The sequence below is a fragment of the Artemia franciscana genome, chromosome 15 (assembly GCF_032884065.1).
Source record: "Artemia franciscana chromosome 15, ASM3288406v1, whole genome shotgun sequence".
In the NCBI taxonomy this organism is placed as follows: domain Eukaryota; kingdom Metazoa; phylum Arthropoda; class Branchiopoda; order Anostraca; family Artemiidae; genus Artemia; species Artemia franciscana.
Genome location: NC_088877.1, coordinates 31,992,398 through 32,013,863, shown reverse-complemented (window position 1 = coordinate 32,013,863; position 21,466 = coordinate 31,992,398). Strand labels below are relative to the sequence as shown.

Genomic DNA, 21,466 nt, shown 5'->3' with positions numbered 1-21,466 from the left:
TTTTTTCCTATTTTCTAATATAAGGCAAATTTTATCAGGCTCATAACTTTTGATGAGTAAGCCTAAACTTGATAAAACTTACATATCAAAAACCAACATAAAAATGTAATTCTTTTGATATATCTATTGGTATCAAAATTCCATTTTTTAGATTTTCGGTTACTCTTGAGCCAGGTCATTCTTTACTACAGTTTGTTACCACGAACTGTTTGACTTGGCTAAGCTCATCTTTTGTGGACAGGAGGAGGAGAGGGGGTACTCAAGGAATAGTCATTTGGAAATTTTGGATTTCATTATTTGTTCTTCTATGAATTTCTTCCTTTTAAGAACATTCGGCATTTTAAAAATCATTTAAAGAGTTAAAGAGGCCCGTGTTAAACAGTTTATAGTGAATTCTCCTAACGGACTAATGAGACTTACTAAAGAGGGGGATTATACGGGAAGAGTTCTTGTAAATCTCAAGTTAAGGGTTTTGGACCATAACTATTACAATGGTAGCGTTTATACTTGGAAGCTTTTCCGCTTAAGAAGTGGCACCAAAAGTGCCGTTTTTAATGCTCTATGACACTTACGGATGGTAGAACTGATAAAAAGCATGTAAATATGAGCAATAGCTTTCAAATGAGCCATTAAACATCTCTCTAAGAAGTTCTGGATGCCTGCTAGGTCCAGCTTTTCTATGTGAGACATGATGCCAATAGTATCATTTTTAGTGTCATTTGGCACTTGAAAAAGGTGGATTTTGTAGGGGAATGGTAGGCATCAGCAATATCTTTTATATGAGCTATAAAAAATTTGTCTCCGACATTTTGGTAGCCCGGTAGCCCCACACCTTTAGAAATGACACAAAAAGTGCTATTTTAGTGCTTATTTTATTATAGGGTACTTGGAGATGGCGGAATCCAACAGTTCGTGGTAACGAACTGTAGTAAGGAGCGACCCGGCTCAATAATAGCCGAAAAACAGAACTTTAATGCGAACAGTTATGTCATAAGAATTGCACTTTAATGCTGATTTTAAATATATACGTTTCATCAAGTTTAATCTTAACCATCAAAAGTTACGAGTCTGAGAAAATTTGCCTTATTTTAAAAATAGGAGGAAACACCCCTTAAAAGTCATAGAATTTTAACAAAAATCACACCATCGGATTCAGCGTATCACAGAATCCTGGTGTAGAAGGTTCAAGCTCCTATCTAAAAAATGTGGAATTTCGTATTTTTTGCCAGAAGATAGGTCACGAACGCGTCTTTGTTTATTTCTTTTTTGTTTTTTTTTTCCCCAGGGGTTATCGTTTCGACCCAGTGGTTCTAGAATGTCGCAAGAGGGCTCGTTCTAACGCAAAATTAAAATTTCCAGTGGCGGTTTAAGTGAGCGAAAATCGGAGGGTACCTAAGCCCCCTCCCACGCTCATTTTTTCCCAAAGTCACCGGATCAAAATTTTGAAATGGTCATTTTGTTCAGCATAGTCAAAAACCTAATAACTATGTCTTTGGGGACGACTTAATCCCCCACAGTCCCGGGGGAGGGGTTGCAAGTTACAAACTTTGACCATTATTTACGTATAGTAATGGTTATTGGGAAGTGTACGCGTGAGGATCTTTCCATGGAGGAATTTATCATGAGGAAAGGGAATTTCCATAAAGGGGGAGCAGGTATTTCTTGTATTATTCAAAAAAAAAAAACAATGAGAAAATAAATAAAAAAAATTCAACTGGAAGTAAGGAGCAGCATAAAACTCGACGGACAGGAAATATTACGTATATAAGAGGGTTCGTCTTCTCCACAATACCCTGCTCTTTGCGCTAAAGTATTTTTTATAATTGCAACTACTTATTCTACGGCCTTTGTGATTCAGGGGTCATTCTTAAAGATTTGGGACCAAATTCAAGCTTCAAAGTAAAGAGTTAAATATTTACGATGGGGCAAACCCCTCAAATACGTAATAAAAACCCACAAATATAGAAGTTCGTAACGTAAGTTAATTCTTAAGGTACGTATATTTATTACGAACAAAAACATTCGTAAAAATAATAAAAAAAATCTAGTTGCATTTTTAAGTAACCAAAAATTGGAGGGCAAATAGGCCTCCTCCCCCACCCCTTTTTATCAAAATGGTCCAATCAAAACTATGAGAAAGCCATTTAGGAGAAAAACAAGTAATATGCAAATTTGATTTTATTTATTCATGTGCGGTGAGCCATAATCAAAACATGAATTAATTCAAAAACGTTCAGAAATTAAATAAAAAAACAAGTTTTTTAACTGCAAGTAAGCAGCGACACTAAAATTTAGAGTGGACAGAAATTATTCCGTATATGAAAGGGGTTGTCCCCTCCTCAACGCCTCGCTCTTTACGCTAATTTTTTTATTGTTTCGAAAGTAATGTTGTGACAAGGTCAAATTTTAGCGTAAAGAGCGGGATGTTGAGGAGGGGACAACCCCTTTCGTATACGGAATAATTTATGTTCGTTTTAAGTTCTGATGTCGCTCCTTACTTGCAGCTTAAAAAACTTTTATTTATTTATAAAAAGCACGTAGATGTGAGAAATAGCTCTTGAATGAGCCATTGAGCATCTCTCTATAAGGTCCGGTAGCCCGCTAGGCCTGATGACAAAAAGGGGGAGAGAGAACAGTGCTACCGACGCAAAAAAGTGATTTTCCTTGTTGTTCGAGGAGGGAGACTGTATTTCTCTGTTCAAGGTTATTGACCAAGCTGATTCCAATGGTACACTTTTCATTCTGATCTGACGCCCATTTCGAGGAGTTTGAGGCTTTTATTCGAAATCACCATAAACTTCCTTTCGCAATAAACTTTTACAAGACGAACCGAAATAATAGTTACCATTCCGTAATCAGTGTCAGATGGCGATTTTTTTTCACTAAGCATTTTTTCAAAACCCATTTTTTAACTTTTGGCTACTATTGGCTGTGGTTTGCTCTTTACTAGGTTGCAGCTGCCGCTGCAACCATGATATCCTGTAAACTACAAATCTATCGGAGATAAAAAAAAAAATGGGCCCAGTTCGGGGAGTCACAGACGAATGCAGCCAAAGTTTGTTTCAAATTTGTTTTCTGCATAGGAGTCCATCTGGCTAAGAGACTTATTAATGTCATTTTAAAGCTGATTGAAGAGACAAATTATAAGGTCCTGTTTTTATGCATCATTTAAACCTTTGATCTGGAAAGATCAAAAACATCCAAGTCAATTAATTAGTTTGAACAAAGCATTACGAATCATGGGTGAGCTTGAAGAAATGTTTCGGATTGTATTTTGGGGCTGAACAGTTTTTTTCTTTTCAAGTTTTTCTTTTAGATACATAAGGATTCTTTTGGTCCAATGGCGGACGGACAGATCCCTATCTCGGATTTCTTCTGCGGTGGGTGTTTACACAAAAAACTCAAAAGCATCAAAAATGTGTTTTATGCATATTTGTTACGTTCTTACTAGTCGGACAAATATTTCGAAGAGGTTTTTACCCACTAACCCCTCCCCCAAATACTACCCTGTGTACGGATATCAGTTTAAAGTTTTGATGAAATTTTTGTTCCTTATTTGGATTAAATAAAAAAGACAAGTTTTTGTGACTGAAAGTAAGGAGCAACAAAGTAAGGACAAACAGTCAATCTTTGACGTAATGAGCAAGGTATTGAGGAGGGGCAAACCCTTCATTCATGGAATAATTTCTGTTTGTTTTGAGTTTTAATGTTGCTCCTTACTTTCAGTTAAAAAAAAACTTGTTTTTTATTTAATTTCTGTTGGTTTTTCAAGTAATGTAGGTAAATCTGACTCTACTTCCATGAAATTTAGCTACCAGCCCCCTCACGGGAAACTCATCTGGGAAAATTTCATCCAACGCAAATTACAACCTCCCCCCGTCAAGTTCCCTCTAGACAATTCCATCCTCGCTGAAAATTCCACCCCTCCGCGTAAAATTTCTTTCGGACGGTTCAGACTGAAAAATTATCCTCAGCATACTTTCATTTGAAAAAGATTTTAATCTCTTATCGGCTTCTCGATCACTCCGGAAATGCCCCCTTCCATAGAAACTTATTAAAAAAATCAAAACACCCAGAAAATAGCCCCCGAATAATATCCCCGGAACATCTCTACATGCAAAATTGAGTTGGCAAAGATAATGTGAGACAATTAAAAAGAATTTCATATAGGATTCTGTTAAACCCCCCCCCCCCTATGTAAAATTTCCCCTGGTATTTTACCCCCCCCCCCCCCCCCTTCCTTCTTACGATGTTAAAATAATCCACGAAAAAGTCTTCTATCCTTCAACTCGGCCCCTATCCCAAGTACTTTTTTCAATATTAATTAACTATTTGGTTATACAAATAAGGTGAATTTTGCTGACGGTGACTTCAAGAGGAATTAAGGCCAGGTCTTACCCTTTTCCTGAAGCTGCTCTTTTATTAAAAAAAAAAGTCGCTTTATTCGGGTTTACCACTCGGAAGAAATTTTCAAGAAAAAAATATTGCGTTCGACGAGGTTGGAAGGTTGAAAGTGAAACTTTCAGGGAGCTTTTTTTGGAGGGAGCGCTCTTACCTGGAATTTTAACCTGGGGAATGGGACAGGAAAGGACTAAACATATTTTATCTCAAATCTGCCGAAAATTTTGGTGTTTCAAGCCCCTGTGGGACTACATTCTAGTCACGACGAAGTAGTATTGTAAATCGATAAATACCACTTTTACGAACAGTATTGTAATTTTACAGTATTTCAAGAACAGCTTCAAAGATCGATTTGAACTTCCAGGAGGTGTTCGAAGCGTTAAGTGAAGCTTGAGTTTTGGCAAAGGGGGTGGGTTTAGGTAAGTCTGTAATCATTATAAGTATCCAGGCTATCAAAAGAACATATTTTTAATGTCTTAATAAGTGCTTGGGAGTAGATAAGTTTTAGGTGCTGTATGTGGAGAGGGAGGGAGCTCAAAACTTTTTGTGGAGGACAGGGGCTTAAAATTTGTGTGGAGCAGTGGGGGCTACAAATTTGGTGGTGGGGGAAGGGTGCTTGCTAAAATCATTATCCCCAAACCATCTATAAAATCTCTTATGTGTTTATAAAATATCTCGTAGAATGGTGGTCGTCTAAAGATGTCGTTGGACCCAGCGTGTGCAGGTAGTTTTAAGCAAAAAGGTAATTATGGTCGAAAACAAAACAAAACGGTGAGATGTGCATTTGGAAAGAAAACACTGACAAATGATTGTCAGCATGCACAATTGCTGATGCCAAAATTTTGATAATAGGAAATTTGTCAACAAATACACTGAATTGTTCAATTGAATATTTCTCTTCTCCTTGCGGCGGAGCCGCGACTCTCCAGGGACCTGTGTCTCACAGTTTGGGAGCCATTGACTAAATAATTTTGTACTCGAAGTCCTCATTAGGACACTCATCACCCTCTCTTAATCACCTTGGAGCTGTTTCAACCATCATTTTCCATAGAATGAAACTTGCCGTCACAAAATTGAAATTAAACCTCAAGGATGCAGCAATAGGAAGCATTAGTTGTATAACAGCTGTTTGGCTGTGACAGCAAATTCTTGGGGATTCATGCTGTCAAACTTTGAAGCCCTTGAAAGCTAAAAGGCCAGAATGCAGTGAAAATCACAATTTTTCTTGCTTAACTTGGTGACGTCAAAAATTTAGTTTCCAGGGGTTGAGTGATCCAAATCAAACAGTTTATGGTAACGAACTGTAAGTAAGGAGTGACCCGGCCCAATAGTAACCGAAACTCTAAAAAACTGAATTTTGATACCAATAGATACGTCAAAATAATTAGCTTTTTATGCTGATTTTAAGTATATAAATTTCATTCATTTTAGCCTTACCCATCAGAGGTTATGAGCCTGAGAAAATTTTCCTGATTTTCGAAAAAAGGGTAAAATACCCCCTATAAGTCGAGTGATCTTGATGAAAATCACACCATCAGATTCAGCGTATTAGAAGACCCTACTGCATAGGTTTCAAGCTCCTATCTGTAAAAATGTGGAATTTTGTATTTTTGCCAGAGGAAAGATCACGGATGCTTGTGACCAAAAAAAATGGAGGGCAGCTAGGACCCCTCCCCCACCAATCTTTTTCCCAAAATCGTCCGATCAAAATTGCGAGATAACCATTTTGTTCATCATGATTGAAAGACCAAAAACTATGCCTTTTGGGCATAACATGATCCCCCCCACAGCCCCAGGGGAAAGGTCTTGAAGTTATAAAATGTACCCATTGTTTACGAATATTTTTTGTTATTGGGATGCATGCATAAATTTTCTGATGGGAGGGGGAGACAAGTTTCTTTCTGGGGGTTTTTCCATGGGAAAATTTTTCATGGGGAGGGAAGTTTCCAGGGAGTGAACTTATAAGGGGAAAATACACTGCGGGAAGTTTCCAGAATTTCACGTCTCAATTTCACGTGCGGAATGGTTAAGATTAATTGTCCGGGGTAAATTTTCACCGAATTGAATTGTCTAGATGATATTTCCATGGGAGTGCGAGTGGGGCCAAGATTTCCTGGTTTTATTTTAAAAACGATTAGAAATTAAGTTAAAAGAAACATGTTTTTTCAACCGAAAGTAAGGAGCAACATTAAAACTTAAAATGGACAGAAATTACTACCTATACGAATTACGCTGAAGTTTGAATTTTGTCCCAATTCTTGAAGAATGACTCTTGAAACACAAGGGCCGTTTAATTGGAACAATAAGACGCTTTTATAAAAGTACTAAAAAAAATTTTAGCGTAAAGATTTAGGTGTTGAGGAGGGGGCAAACCCCTTCATATACGTAATAATTTCTGCTCGTTTTAAGTTTTAATTTTGCTCCTTACTTTCAGTTGAAAAAACTTTTTTTTTTTTTTAATTTAATTATGTATAGCCTAAGCTCGATGCCACTGTCTTTGTTTTTCTGTCAAATATGAAATATGTTAATTTGGAAAAGTGACATATCTCTTTTTTCAGTGGATATTTTGAAAAAATGGAAGAAGATGGCCTAAAGGTGACAGTTCCGCACGGGGCTGATACAGAGCACGAACTTTCCTTGGATATCTACATTAACAGGTGTGAGAAGCAAATCGTAAGTGAACAGAAACAGATTTCTCTAGAAATTTTCCTTGATTGTTCTGGTAATGAAAAAGAATATGAAACTGATAATGAAGACAGCTTGATGTGTGGAATAAATACTGAATCAGTCCAAATGAACTTAATATAGTGCTACATGTCAACATCCCTAATTATAAAAACCTAAACGGAAATACTAGTTGTTCTGACTTCATATCATCCTTTGCGTTTATTTTAAATTTGATTAAAGATAAAATAATTTTTTCTTTGTCAAAAGGTTGTAAGATGCCCATCTGTGAACTTTTATGGTTTGTTTATAGGGCATAAGGTCTTTTCAGGGATTCTTACTAGCATTTGTTGAATGATTTTCGTTGAGTGAATATTCTATCGACTATCCTACACTCTGTAGACTAACCTATCCAGAAATAAAAATTTTTTGCAGTCGAAGAAAACATTTTAAGTAAAATGACGTGATTCATTTCAAAAAGTTTCTGGTTGGGGTCAGTAAAACTTTCATTCACAAGTCCAAATTTTGATAATTAATACTAAGTCAGTATAAAATCTTTCTTGTTCTCTTCTGTAACGATGCATTGTCAATGGTAATAGCTGTTTTTATCTATATATATAAAAATAAGTTGTCTGTGTGTGTGTGTGTGTGTGTGTGTGTGTGTGTGTGTGTGTGTGTGTCGAGTGACGTCATGTTTGTGCATCGACTGACGTCATGTTTGTTGATTGACGAAATTACGTACCGGGACATCGGGACACAAATGACGACCGGGACACCGGGACATCTATATATATAAAAACTAGCTGTTGGGGTGGCGCTTCGCGCCACCCCAACACCTAGTTGGTGGGGGTGCTCCGCGCCCCCCAAGCCCCCCCGCGCGCGTAAGTCGTTACGCGCCATATTAGTTACGCGCCATTGTAGTTGTGTCCCGATGTCCCACCTGTGAATATAGATAGATATATATATATATATATATATATATATATATATATATATATATATATATATATATATATATACTAGCTGTTGGGGTGGCGCTTCGCGCCACCCCAACACCTAGTTGGTGGGGGCGCTTCGCGCCCCCCCCAAGCCCCCCCGCGCGCGTAAGTCGTTACGCGCCATAATAGTTACGCGCCATTGTAGTTGTGTCCCTATGTCCCACCTGTGAATATAGATATATATATATATATATGGTTTTAACTACGTAAAACTTGCGAATATACAACATTCTTTGCTGTCCCATTGTCTTTGCATATAAATAGATTGTCAGGTTATCCCCCTGTTTCCCCCGGTGTCCCCGTTGTAGTTGTGTCCCTGTGTCCCGGTCGTCATTTATATTCCCTGTGTCCCGGGTCCCGGTCATCATTTGTATCCCGGTGTCCCGGTCTGTATATACATTCGTTTTTTAGTTTTGTTTTTCTCCTTTATTTTTTTCCTTTTTTTTTCTTTTTTAGCTTATTTAGATTTTTAGATTTTTTAGTTTTTTTTATTAGTTTTTAGTTTTTATTTCTTTTTAGTTTTTTTGTCCCGGTCGTCATTTATATCCCCCTGTTTCCCCCGGTGTCCCCGTTGTAGTTGTGTCCCTGTGTCCCGGTCGTTATTTATATTCCCTGTGTCCCGGTCGTCATTTGTATCCCGGTGTACCGGTCTGTATATACATTCGTTTTTTAGTTTTGTTTTTCTCCTTTATTTTTTTCCTTTTTTTTTCTTTTTTAGTTTATTTAGATTTTTAGATTTTTTAGTTTTTTTATTAGTTTTTAGTTTTTTTTTTCTTTTTAGTTTTTTTGTAGTTTTTACCTTCTTTTTAGTTTTGTTAATTTTTTTTTTTACTTGTGTCCTGGTCGTCATTTATACTCCCTGTGTCCCGGTGCTTTGTTGATTGCTAATCGAACATTCCTTTTGTCCTGGTCGCTTTCTCTTTGAGTGTCGTCATTTATTTTTTTCTTTTTTAGTTCTTTTAGTTTTTACCTTTTTTAGTTTTTTTTTAGTTTTTAGTTTTTTTAGTTTTTTACCTTTTTTTAGTTTTTTTAGTTTTTTAGCTTTTTTATTTTTTTTATTAGTTTTTAGTTTTTTTGTAGTTTTTGCCTTTTTTTTTAGTTTTTTGTCCTGGTCGCTTTCTCTTTGAGTGTCGTCATTTATTAGTTTTTTCCTTTTTTTTTTTAGTTTTTTATTGGTTTTTACCTTTATTTTAGCTTATTTTTCAGTTTTTTCCTTTTTTTTAGTTTTTTTTTATTTTTTATTTTTTTTAGTTTTTTACCTTTTTTTAGTTTTTTTAGTTTTTTTAGTTTTTTAGCTTTTTTACTTTTTTTATTAGTTTTTAGTTTTTTTTTGTAGTTTTTGCCTTTTTTTAGTTTTTTCAGTTTTTTTTTTAGTTTTTTATTGGTTTTTACCTTTATAGTTTTTTTAGTTTTTTAGCTTTTTTATTTTTTTTATTAGTTTTTAGTTTTTTTTGTAGTTTTTGCCTTTTTTTAGTTTTTTCAGTTTTGACGTCACCTAATCCAGTTTTTTCAGGTGACGTCACCTGACACATCCATCCACACATCCATCCACACATCCACAGACAGACAACTTATTTTTATATATATAGATATATATATATAGATATATATAAAAATAAGTTGTCTGTGTGTGGATCTGTGGATCTGTGGATCAGGTGACGTCACCTGAAAAAACTGGATCAGGTGACGTCAAAACTGAAAAAACTAAAAAAAGGCAAAAACTACAAAAAAAACTAAAAACTAATAAAAAAAAAAAAAGCTAAAAAACTAAAAAAACTAAAAAAAGGCAAAAACTACAAAAAAAACTAAAAATTAATAAAAAAGCTAAAAAACTAAAAAAACTAAAAAAAGGCAAAAACTACAAAAAAAACTAAAAACTAATAAAAAAACTAAAAACTAATAAAAAAAATAAAAAAGCTAAAAAACTAAAAAAACTAAAAAAAACTAAAAAAAGGTAAAAAACTAAAAAAACTAAAAACTAAAAAAAACTAAAAAAAGGAAAAAACTGAAAAATAAGCTAAAATAAAGGTAAAAACCAATAAAAAACTAAAAAAAAAACTGAAAAAACTAAAAAAAGGCAAAAACTACAAAAAAACTAAAAACTAATAAAAAAAAGTAAAAAAGCTAAAAAACTAAAAAAACTAAAAAAAACTAAAAAAGGTAAAAAACTAAAAAAAATAAAAAATAAAAAAAAACTAAAAAAAAGGAAAAAACTGAAAAATAAGCTAAAATAAAGGTAAAAACCAATAAAAAACTAAAAAGAAAAAAAGGAAAAAACTAAAAAAAAATTTCATCTAAAAAACTAAAAAAAACTAAAAAAGGTAAAAACTAAAAGAACTAAAAAAGAAAAAAATAAATGACGACACTCAAAGAGAAAGCGACCAGGACAAAAGGAATGTTCGATTAGCAATCAACAAAGCACCGGGACACAGGGAGTATAAATGAAAAAAGCTAAAAAACTAAAAAAACTAAAAAAAGGCAAAAACTACAAAAAAACTAAAAACTAATAAAAAAAATAAAAAAGCTAAAAAACTAAAAAAACTAAAAAAACTAAAAAAACTAAAAAAAGGTAAAAAACTAAAAAAACTAAAAACTAAAAAAAAACTAAAAAAAAGGAAAAAACTGAAAAATAAGCTAAAATAAAGGTAAAAACCAATAAAAAACTAAAAAAAAAAACTGAAAAAACTAAAAAAAGGCAAAAACTACAAAAAAAACTAAAAACTAATAAAAAAAGTAAAAAAGCTAAAAAACTAAAAAAACTAAAAAAAGGTAAAAAACTAAAAAAAATAAAAAATAAAAAAAAACTAAAAAAAAGGAAAAAACTGAAAAATAAGCTAAAATAAAGGTAAAAACCAATAAAAAACTAAAAAGAAAAAAAGGAAAAAACTAAAAAAAATTTTCATCTAAAAAACTAAAAAAAACTAAAAAAGGTAAAAACTAAAAGAACTAAAAAAGAAAAAAATAAATGACGACACTCAAAGAGAAAGCGACCAGGACAAAAGGAATGTTCGATTAGCAATCAACAAAGCACCGGGACACAGGGAGTATAAATGACGACCAGGACATAAGTAAAACAAAAAAATAACAAAACTAAAAAGAAGGTAAAAACTACAAAAAAACTAAAAAGAAAAAAAAACTAAAAACTAATAAAAAAACTAAAAAATCTAAAAATCTAAATAAACTAAAAAAGAAAAAAAAAGGAAAAAAATAAAGGAGAAAAACAAAACTAAAAAACGAATGTATATACAGACCGGGACACCGGGATACAAATGACGACCGGGACACAGGGAATATAAATGACGACCGGGACACAGGGACAAAACTACAACGGGGACACCGGGGGAAACAGGGGGATATAAATGACGACTGGGACACCGGGACAGGGAATGGTCGATTAGCAATCACCATCAACAAAGCTCAAGGGCAATCATTAGAATCATGAGGTATAGATCTGAATACAGATTGTTTTCCCATGGACCATTATATGTTGCATGTTCAAGAGTCGGTAAACCTGACAATCTATTTATATGCAAAGACAATGGGACAGCAAAGAATGTTGTATATTCGCAAGTTTTACGTAGTTAAAACCATATATATATATATATATATATATATATATATATATATATATATATATATATATATATATATATATATATCTATATTCACAGGTGGGACATAGGGACACAACTACAATGGCGCGTAACTATTATGGCGCGTAACGACTTACGCGCGCGGGGGGGCCTGGGGGGGCGCGAAGCGCCCCCACCAACTAGGTGTTGGGGTGGCGCGAAGCGCCACCCCAACAGCTAGTATATATATAGATATATATATATATATATAGGCTATATATATAAATAGATTGTCAGGTTTACCGACTCTTGAACATGCAACATATAATGGTCCATGGGAAAACAATCCGTATTCAGATCTATACCTCATAATTCTAATGATTGCCCTTGAGCTTTGTTTATTTTTCCCCTTTTTTTCTTTTTAGTTTTTTTTTGGTTTTTACTTTTTTTAGTTTTTTTAGTTTTTTTCTTTTTAGTTTTTTTTTATTTTCATTTTTTTTAGTTTTGTTTTTCTCCTTTATTTTTCATTTTTTTCCTTTTTTCTTTTTTTTTTCTTTTTTAGTTTTTATAGTTTTTTAGCTTTTTTAGTTTTTTTATTAGTTTTTAGTTTTTTTTTCTTTTTAGTTTTTTTGTAGTTTTTACCTTTTTTTAGTTTTTTTAGTTTTTTTTACTTATGTCCTGGTCGTCATTTATACTCCCTGTGTCCCGGTCGTCATTTGTGTCCCGGTGCTTTGTTGATGATGATTGCTAATCGAACATTCCTTGTGTCCCGGTCGCTTTCTCTTTGAGTGTCCCGGTCGTCATTTATATTCCCTATATGCCGGTGTCCCGGTCGTCATTTGTGTCCCGATATCCCGGTCTGTAATTTTGTCAGTCGAAAACATGACGTCAGTCGACACACAAACATGACGTCACCCGACAGACCCACTCACACACAGACAACTTATTTTTATATAGATAGACTAGCTGTTGGGGTGGCGCTTCACGCCACCCCAACACCTAGTTGGTGGGGTGCTTCGCGCCCCCCCCAAGCCCCCCCCCCGCGCGCGTAAGTCGTTACGCGCCATATTAGTTACGCGCCATTGTAGTTGTGTCCCTGTGTCCCACCTGTGAATATAGATAGATTTATATATGTGTTTCAAACTACGTAAAAATTGCGAATATACAACATTCTTGGCTTTCCCATTGTCTGTGCATATACAAAGCCGTATGTACTAATAATGACGTCATATGCAAACGCTCTTTTTACAAACAAACAAACATGCATACACACAACTCGTCTTTATATAGATAGATAGATAGATAGATACAATACAAATTAACTGCGTAAAACTTGCGAATATACAACATTCTTCGCTGTCCAATTGTCGCTGCATATAAATAGATTGTCAGGTTTACCGACCCTCGAACATGCAACGTACAATTGTCCATGGGAAAAACAATCAGTATTAAGATCTATACCACATTTTTCTAATGATTGACCTTGAGCTTTGTTAATGGTGATTGCAAATGCTAATCGAATAGGGAATTGCAATCTTTTAAATTGAAAAGGCAGATCCGTTGGAATCATGGGAATGCGAGGAATAAGAACAGCCTCACCCTCAAAAGGCCCTGTCAAGATTGTGGCCTCTATTAGGTTTTCCATTGTTTTTTTACGGCAAGTCGCGTGCCATTGCAAAGCTTTAATGGGTTGATATTTCTTAAAAGTATCATTGGTACGCCTATTTTTAGTTGTAGCACGTGTGGTGGAAACCCTGAAGGATCTATGGAATTTAAAAATTGAGATGGATAATTAACCGCTTCATTTGGTTCCAAAACTGTGTCGACTGACTTGTAAAGGACTGCCTGGTCTCGAATCTTGGTCAAAACAATATTGTTGATTTCGTGGACGTCTATATTTTTGGGTGCGAGAATCGCTCTTTCACTTAGCCATTTATTATTTTTATAATTTTTTAGAATATTCGGAAATACTTTTTCAATCAATTCATTTTTGGACGTCACTAAATTACAGAAATCAGCAGGTAGTTGTATACGTCCTGAAATTGAGTCTACTGGGAGCTTTCCGTTTCCAATTGCCAGCAATTGATCTGAAAATGTTTGACCAGAGTCATCGTTTTGCAATCGGACACGCATATTTGTAGTTAATTTTAATATTTTTACGTGTGCCCATAAATTAGAATTTTTCAGGCAAGCATTCATTTCGTCTGCAGGAGTTAAACTACGTAAAAATTGTGATGACGTCACCGTCATAGCAAAAATGACGACAACTAACTTCATGATTAAATATCTTTAATGACGTCACCGTCATAGCAAAAATGACGACAACTAACTTCATGACGTCAGTCGACACAGAAACATGACGTCACCTGACAGACAGACACGCAGACAGACAACTTATTTTTATATATATAGACTAGCTGTTGGGGTGGCGCTTCGCGCCACCCCAACACCTAGTTGGTGGGGGCGCTTCGCGCCCCCCCCCAAGCCCCCCCGCGCGCGTAAGTCGTTACGTGCCATATTAGTTACGCGCCATTGTAGTTGTGTCCCTATGTCCCACCTGTGAATATAGATAGATATATATATATATATATATATATATATATATATATATATATATATATATATATATATATATATATATATATATATATATATATATAATTTTAACTACGTAAAACTTGCGAATATACAACATTCTTTGCTGTCCCATTGTCTGTGCATATAAATAGATTGTCAGGTTTACCGACTCTTGAACATGCAACATATAATGGTCCATGGGAAAACAATCCGTATTCAGATCTATACCTCATGATTCTAATGATTGCCCTTGAGCTTTGTTGATGGTGATTGCTAATCGACCATTCCCTGAGTCGCCATCGTCATTTATATATCCCCCTGTGCACCCCGGCGTCCCCTTTGTAGTTATGTCCCTGTGTCCCGGTCGTCATTTATATTCCCTGTGTCCCGGTCGTCATTTGTATCCCGGTGTCCCGGTCTGTATATACATTCGTTTTTTAGTTTTGTTTTTCTCCTTTATTTTTTTCCTTTTTTCTTTTTTTTCTTTTTTAGTTTATTTAGATTTTTAGATTTTTTTTTTATATTTATTAATATTTTTTTAGTTTTCTTTTTCTCTTATTTTTCAGTTTTTTCCTTTTTTTAGTTTTTTCTTTTTTAGTTTTTAGTTTTTTTTGTTTTTTACCTTTTTTTAGTTTTTTTAGTTTTTTTAGTTTTTTAGCTTTTTTAGTTTTTTTATTAGTTTTTAGTTTTTTTTTAGTTTTTGCCTTTTTTTAGTTTTTTCAGTTTTTTTTAGTTTTTAGTTTTTTACCTTTTTTTAGTTTTTTTTAGTTTTTTAGCTTTTTTAGTTTTTTTTCTTTTTAGTTTTTTTTGTAGTTTTTACCTTTTTTAGTTTTTTTCTTCTTTTGTATTAGTGTGAAATAATTCAGACGTCATATGCGGACAAACACGACGTCACTCGACAGACAGACAGACAGACATAACCCACAAACAACTTATTTTTATATATATTTATTCATATTTTTTTAGTTTTCTTTTTCTCTTTTATTTTTCAGTTTTTTCCTTTTTTTTAGTTTTTTTCTTTTTTAGTTTTTAGTTTTTTTTAGTTTTTTACCTTTTTTTAGTTTTTTTTAGTTTTTTTAGTTTTTTAGCTTTTTTAGTTTTTTTATTAGTTTTTATTTTTTTGTAGTTTTTGCCTTTTTTTATTTTTTTCAGTTTTTTTTTAGTTATTAGATTTTTACCTTTTTTTAGTTTTTTTTAGTTTTTTAGCTTTTTTAGTTTTTTTTTTCTTTTTAGTTTTTTTTGTAGTTTTTACCTTTTTTAGTTTTTTTCTTCTTTTGTATTAGTGTGAAATAATTCAGACGTCATATGCGGACAAACATGACGTCACCTGATCCACAGATCCACAGATCCACACACAGACAACTTATTTTTATATATATAGATAAGTTGTCTGTTTGTCTGTGTGTCGAGTGACGTCATGTTTGTGTGTCGACTGACGTCATGTTTGTTGATTGACGAAATTACACACCGGGACATCGGGACACAAATGACAACCGGGACACCGGGACACAGGGATAATAAATGACGACCGGGACACTCAAGGAGAAAGCAACCGGGACACAAGGAATGTTTGATTAGCAATTACCATCAACAAAGCACCGGGACACAAATGACGACCGGGACACAGGGAATATAAATGGCGACCAGGACACTCAAAGAGAAATTGTAGACCGGGACACCGGAACACAAGTGACGACCGGGACAAAAATGACGACCGGAACACCGGGACACAGGGAATATAAATGACGACCGCGACACTCAAAGAGAAATTACAGACTGGGACACCGGGACACAAATGACGACCGGGACACAGGGAAACAACAACAACGGGGACGCCGGGGGCACAGGGGGATATATAAATGACGACAGGGACACAGGGAATGTTCGATTAGCAATCACCATCAACAAAGCTCAAGGGCAATCATTAGAATAATGAGGTATAGATCTGAATACAGATTGTTTTTCTCATGGACAATTATATGTTGCATGTTCAAGAGTCGGTAAACCTGACAATCTATTTATGTGCACAGATAATGGGACAGCCAAGAATGTTGTACATTGGCAAGTTTTACGTAGTTAAAAATATATATATATATCTATCTATATTCACAGGTGGGACACAGGGACACAACTACAATGGCGCGTAACTAATATGGCGCGTAACGACTTGCGCGCGCGGGGGGGCTTGGGGGGCGCGAAGCGCCCCCACCAACTAGGTGTTGGGGTGGCGCGAAGCGCCACCCCAACAGCTAGTTTTCTATAAAATTTTTATTTAAGTTCAAAAGTGTCGTCCATGAACAGCTTCTCATGGTACTGCTAGGATTCATAGTACTAGATGTGTTCAACTTGCAATAAAGAATTTTTTTTTCTTACTGGTTGTTTCATGATATTTACGAGACCACTGTGGAAAAATAACTTTGTATCAGCCTACAAATTAATTAAAATTGAATATTTTAATTACAATAGAAGGTTGCTAAATCAATTTTTTGAGCGATTTTGACAAAAGGGTCTGTCTTTTTCTTTCATTTTTGTTTGTTTTGTTTTGAATTACTCAAATGTTTTTTAGAGATTGAACTTTTGAGGAAAATTGCTTTAATCTAAAACTACATATTAGCCTTCCCAGTTCCAGAGGAAGAAATGCCGGTTAGTAGCGTTTTGTTTCTAAAAGCTCACGTAGTCCATACAATGGACATTAAGAAGGATAGCAAAATATATGAAATTGGTAATCACACGTCTAGAGATATTTTTGTAATTTGGGGGGGGGGGTGAGTGCTGAAAATAATGTTGTTTGTGTGTATGCTGCTTTTTTGTTTGTTATTTTTTGTACCAATGGCTCTTGTGGCTTCAGACAATATTTTTCTATGTAACATTAAATGTCACATTCACACGCCTACCAGTACGAACGGTGGAAAGGTAAGATTTTATTATTTCAAGAAAGACGGACAAAAAAAATATACGACACTGATACTCATCGAAAAACAAAATATTAGTCATGAAAACCCGCACAATGCCTGGGAACTTCGGGAGAAACAAAATACAAAAAAGCCGACGAAAGCAAAACTAGAGAAGGAAAGACACATACACAGACTAAAAGGGAAATAGAAATCGGCCGCCCTATTACTGACAACTCGCTGCAAATCAATCCGTCGTAGGGTTTCTCTTTTGTTTATTTAGTTTTGTTTCTTTTAGTAAACCCATGATTAGGTGGCCTCCTGCAACCCATTTGCCCAGCATTTGTTTTCCATTTTAATGTATACGTTATGCGTTACTATCCTTATTATTATGACGACATGCACTGGTGTTTGTTCTGTTAACATTGTATCGAACTTTATGAGCCTACTCACTGTTGGATGTTAAGTTTTTATGGCACTTGGTATTAACCAAGTGACATATAGTAATCGCAAGTTCTGTCGGTCTGTCTGTCGGTCTGTCTGTCGGTCCCGGTTTTGCTACTTTAGGCACTTCCAGGTAAGCTAGGACGATGAAATTTGGCAAGCATATCAGGGACCGGACCAGATTAAGTTAGTTTTCCCGATTTGACCATCTGGGGGGAGGGGAGTGGGGTGGCGGTTAATTCGGATAAAATAGAAAAAATGAAGTATTTTTAACTTATGAGCGGGTGATGGGATCTCAATGAAGTTTGATGTTTGGAATGATATTGTGTCTCAGAGCTCTTATTTTAAATCCCGACCAGATCTGATGACATTGCGGGGATTTGGAGGGGGGAAACCTAAAATCTTGGAAAACACTTAGAGTGGAGGGATCGGGGTGAAACTTGATGGGAAAAATTAGCACAAGTCCCAGATACATGATTGGCATAATCGGAACGGATACGCTCTCTTTGTGGTAGTTGGGGGGGGTTATTTCTGAAAAATTAGAAAAAAGAGGTATTTTTAACTTACGAACGGGTGATCGGATATCAATGAAATTTGATATTTAGAAGGATATCATGTCTCAGAGCTCTTATTTTAAATCCCGACCGGATCTGGTGACATTGGGGGGAGTTGGGAGGGGGAAACCTAAAACTTTGAAAACACTTAGAGTGGAGGGATCGGGATGAAACTTGGTGGGAAAAATAATCACAAGTCCTAGATACATGATTGACATAACCGGAACGGATCCGTTCTCTTTGGGGTAGTTGGGGGAGGGGTTAATTCTGAAAAATTAGAAAAAATGAGGTATTTTTAACTTACGAACGGGTGATCGGATCTCAATGAAATTTGATATTTAGAAGGATATCGTGTTTCAAAGCTCTTTTTTTAAATCCTGACCAAATCTGGTGACATTGGGGGAAGTTTGGGGCGGGGGAAGCTAAAATCATGGAAAACGCTTAGATTGGAGGGATCGGGATGAAACTTGTTGGGAAAAATAAGCAGAAGTCTTACATACGTGATTTACATAATTGGAACGGATCCGCTCTATTGGGGGGGGGGGGTTAATTCTGAAAAATAAGAAAAAATTACGTATTTTTAACTTACGAAGGAGTGATCGGATCTTCATGAAACTTCATATTTAGAAGGACCTCGTAACTCAGATTTCTTATTTTAAATCTCAACCGGACCAAGCGTAAATTGGGGGGGGGGCAGTTGGGGGGACCGGAAATCTTAGAAAATACTTAAAGCGGTGAGATCAGGATGAAACTGGATGGGAAGAATACAAACCTGTCTAAGATACATGACTGACATAACCGGACCGGATCGGCTCTCTTTGGTGGAATTGGGGGGGGGTAATTTATTTTGAAGATTGAGGTATTTGTAACTTACGAAAGGGTGACCAGATCTTAAAGAAATTTGATATTTAGAAGGATATTGTGCTTTAAAGTTCTAATTATAAATTCCGACCAGATCCTATGACATTGGGGGGAGTTGGAGGGGGAAACCGGAATTCTTGGAAAACGTGAAAATTGGGGTATTTTTATCTTACGAATTGATTATCGGATCTTAATGAAATTTGATTTTTAGAAAGAATTCATGTCTCAGAGCTCTTATTTCAAATCCCGACCAGATCTTTTGACATTGGGGGGAGTTGGAGGGGGAAATCTTGAAAAACACTTGGAGTGGAGGAATCGGGATGAAGCTTGGTGGATAGAATAAACAAATGTACTTGATACGTGATTGACAGAATCGTACTGGATTCGCTCTCTTTGGAGGAGTGGGGGGAGGGGTTCAGTGATTTGGCGAGTTTGGTGCTTCTGGACGTGCTAGGACGATGAAAGTTGGTAGGCGTGTCAGGTAGCTGCACAATTTGACTTGATAAAGTCGTTTTCCCAGATTCGACCATCTGGGGGGTTAAAGGGAGAGGAAAAATTGGAAAAAATTAGGTATTTATAACTTACGAGTGGGTGATCGGATCATAATGAATTCTGATATTTAGAAGGACATCGTGACTCAGAGCTCTTATTTTAAATCCTGACCGGCATTAAGCCTCTTATTTTCCTTTTTAAATCAATCTATTGATTCATAGAATTTTGTTAGAGCTCCTACCATATGATCTCTTGGCTCTTAGCTCTTCTCGCCTCGTCACAAGTGCCATATGAGCTCTTAGCTCTTGTTTGTAGCTTTAAGTAAATTAAATAAAACAGTTGAAGAGCAAAGAGCCTTGCCGAACAAATAAAACAAAACATAATTTCAGCTTGAATCAATGGTAACAACCCCATATGGATGTTGAAGAAAGGAATGAAAAAAACATCGAATCTACCGAACCTGAAAAATGTTTTTTTCAGTTTTTTTAAAGGCACCAAAGGATTGACAATTTCTACCCGGCTTAAGTGAAGTATTAAAGGTAGACGGGGTGGATTATTAATGGAACTACTTTTCCAAAGAACAAAGTTTTTTCCTTTGTCATATACCCTTCTGAATGGTGTCATAAGTGAAGAAGTTTTTTTTTTAGTATGACACTAAGAGACGTAAAACTGAATTATAGAGTGAAGCCAAAGTCGACCTGGGAAAATGTGTTTTTGAGCTTTCTGTCTTCAGAAAAGGTTGAATATGGTGTTCCACAGGGGTGTGTACTTGGACCAATTCTGTTCATAATATTAATCAATACCTGTGTGGAGCTATGGAGGGCCTATCGTTTGGACAGAATTTCCACTGTTTGACTTTCTAAGTTCGACTTTTTGTCCCAATTCTTTAAGAATGATTTCTGAATTTTAAGAATGACCATTGAAATTGAATGAGAAGTATTTTAAAGGCGTATTAAAGAATACTTTTAAGACTTGAGCGTAAAGAGTGGGGGCAGAGAAGATGTGTCCCTTCCTCATATACAGAATAATTACTGTTGAATAATTTTAGAAAGCCTGACCAAGAGTAGTTATGTAGCAAAGTTGTAGGGAATGTTGGAATTATGAGAATGTGAAATTTTTGTGGCTGTTGGTGAGATCCTCGATGACTCGACTAGGCTACATTCCACATTCTAAATAGTCTACATTCTATAAGTTTTAGTTTACATTCTACATTCAGTAGGTCTAGATTCCAAATAGTAGACCCTCGTGCAAAACTTGAATTCTTTTTTTCCTATTCGTCATGGGCAGGGTGTTATTAATACTTTGCTGATTGCTTTTTGATTGCTTTGCTGATTTGCTGATTGATATCATGGGAAAGACCCGAGTGGTCTTTCATCTGTTTTTTGTTCCTTTTTAGTTTTTATTTCGGTTTATATTTGGAGGGTGGTAGTGAGAGAAAGGAAACTCTGAAGTTTTTTTTTAGTTATACCAAGTTCAGTGATATTCAGTTTTTCCCTTTTTATTCTTTTCTTCTGCTTTTTTGGCATCTTCGTATTCTTTCCTTTTTTTTTGGCTAATAGTTTCTTTAGAAAAGGTGCTTGGCCGAACAAGCTCACTTCTGTCGATTGATGTATTTGTTGGTTTTCTGTGCATCAAACCCTTATCTACTGACTTACTTAAAAATTCCAAAAATTCTCAGTATCTTCATTATAATTTGACTAGTAGGATGCCTGAAGAAGAGATTCTTATCTCCCCTCTTGGGAAGAATACCCGTGAATGGAAAATAACCACCACTAAGTTTAATAAAAAAAAATCTTTGAAAGATCAATTTCTGGAAGCTAGAGTCAAGCCTGAGAAATTCACGAAAAACCAGGAAACTTGGCTTAGCAACATTTAATTCCAGGACATTAGTATCAAACCCCGGAATTAAGCTCCAAAACAAAACTTTCGATTTAATACAAATCTCAGGCTCCGATATGACAACGGTACCAAGGGTATGGTCTTCAGTGAGGATCTTTATAATGCCGTCATCA

General features: G+C 35.3%; 1 protein-coding gene across 3 annotated transcripts in view; it reads left to right on the top strand.

Annotated features, from left to right (window-relative positions):
• Window positions 1–21,466, top strand: part of LOC136036368 (chitooligosaccharidolytic beta-N-acetylglucosaminidase-like) — a 579,146-nt gene that overhangs the window by 523,927 nt on the left and 33,753 nt on the right. For all 3 annotated transcript variants that reach the window (XM_065718539.1, XM_065718538.1, XM_065718536.1), the window contains one exon: window positions 6,960–7,074. In XM_065718539.1, the coding sequence (XP_065574611.1) occupies window positions 6,960–7,074 (115 nt within the window). The remainder of the gene's footprint in view (window positions 1–6,959; window positions 7,075–21,466) is intronic.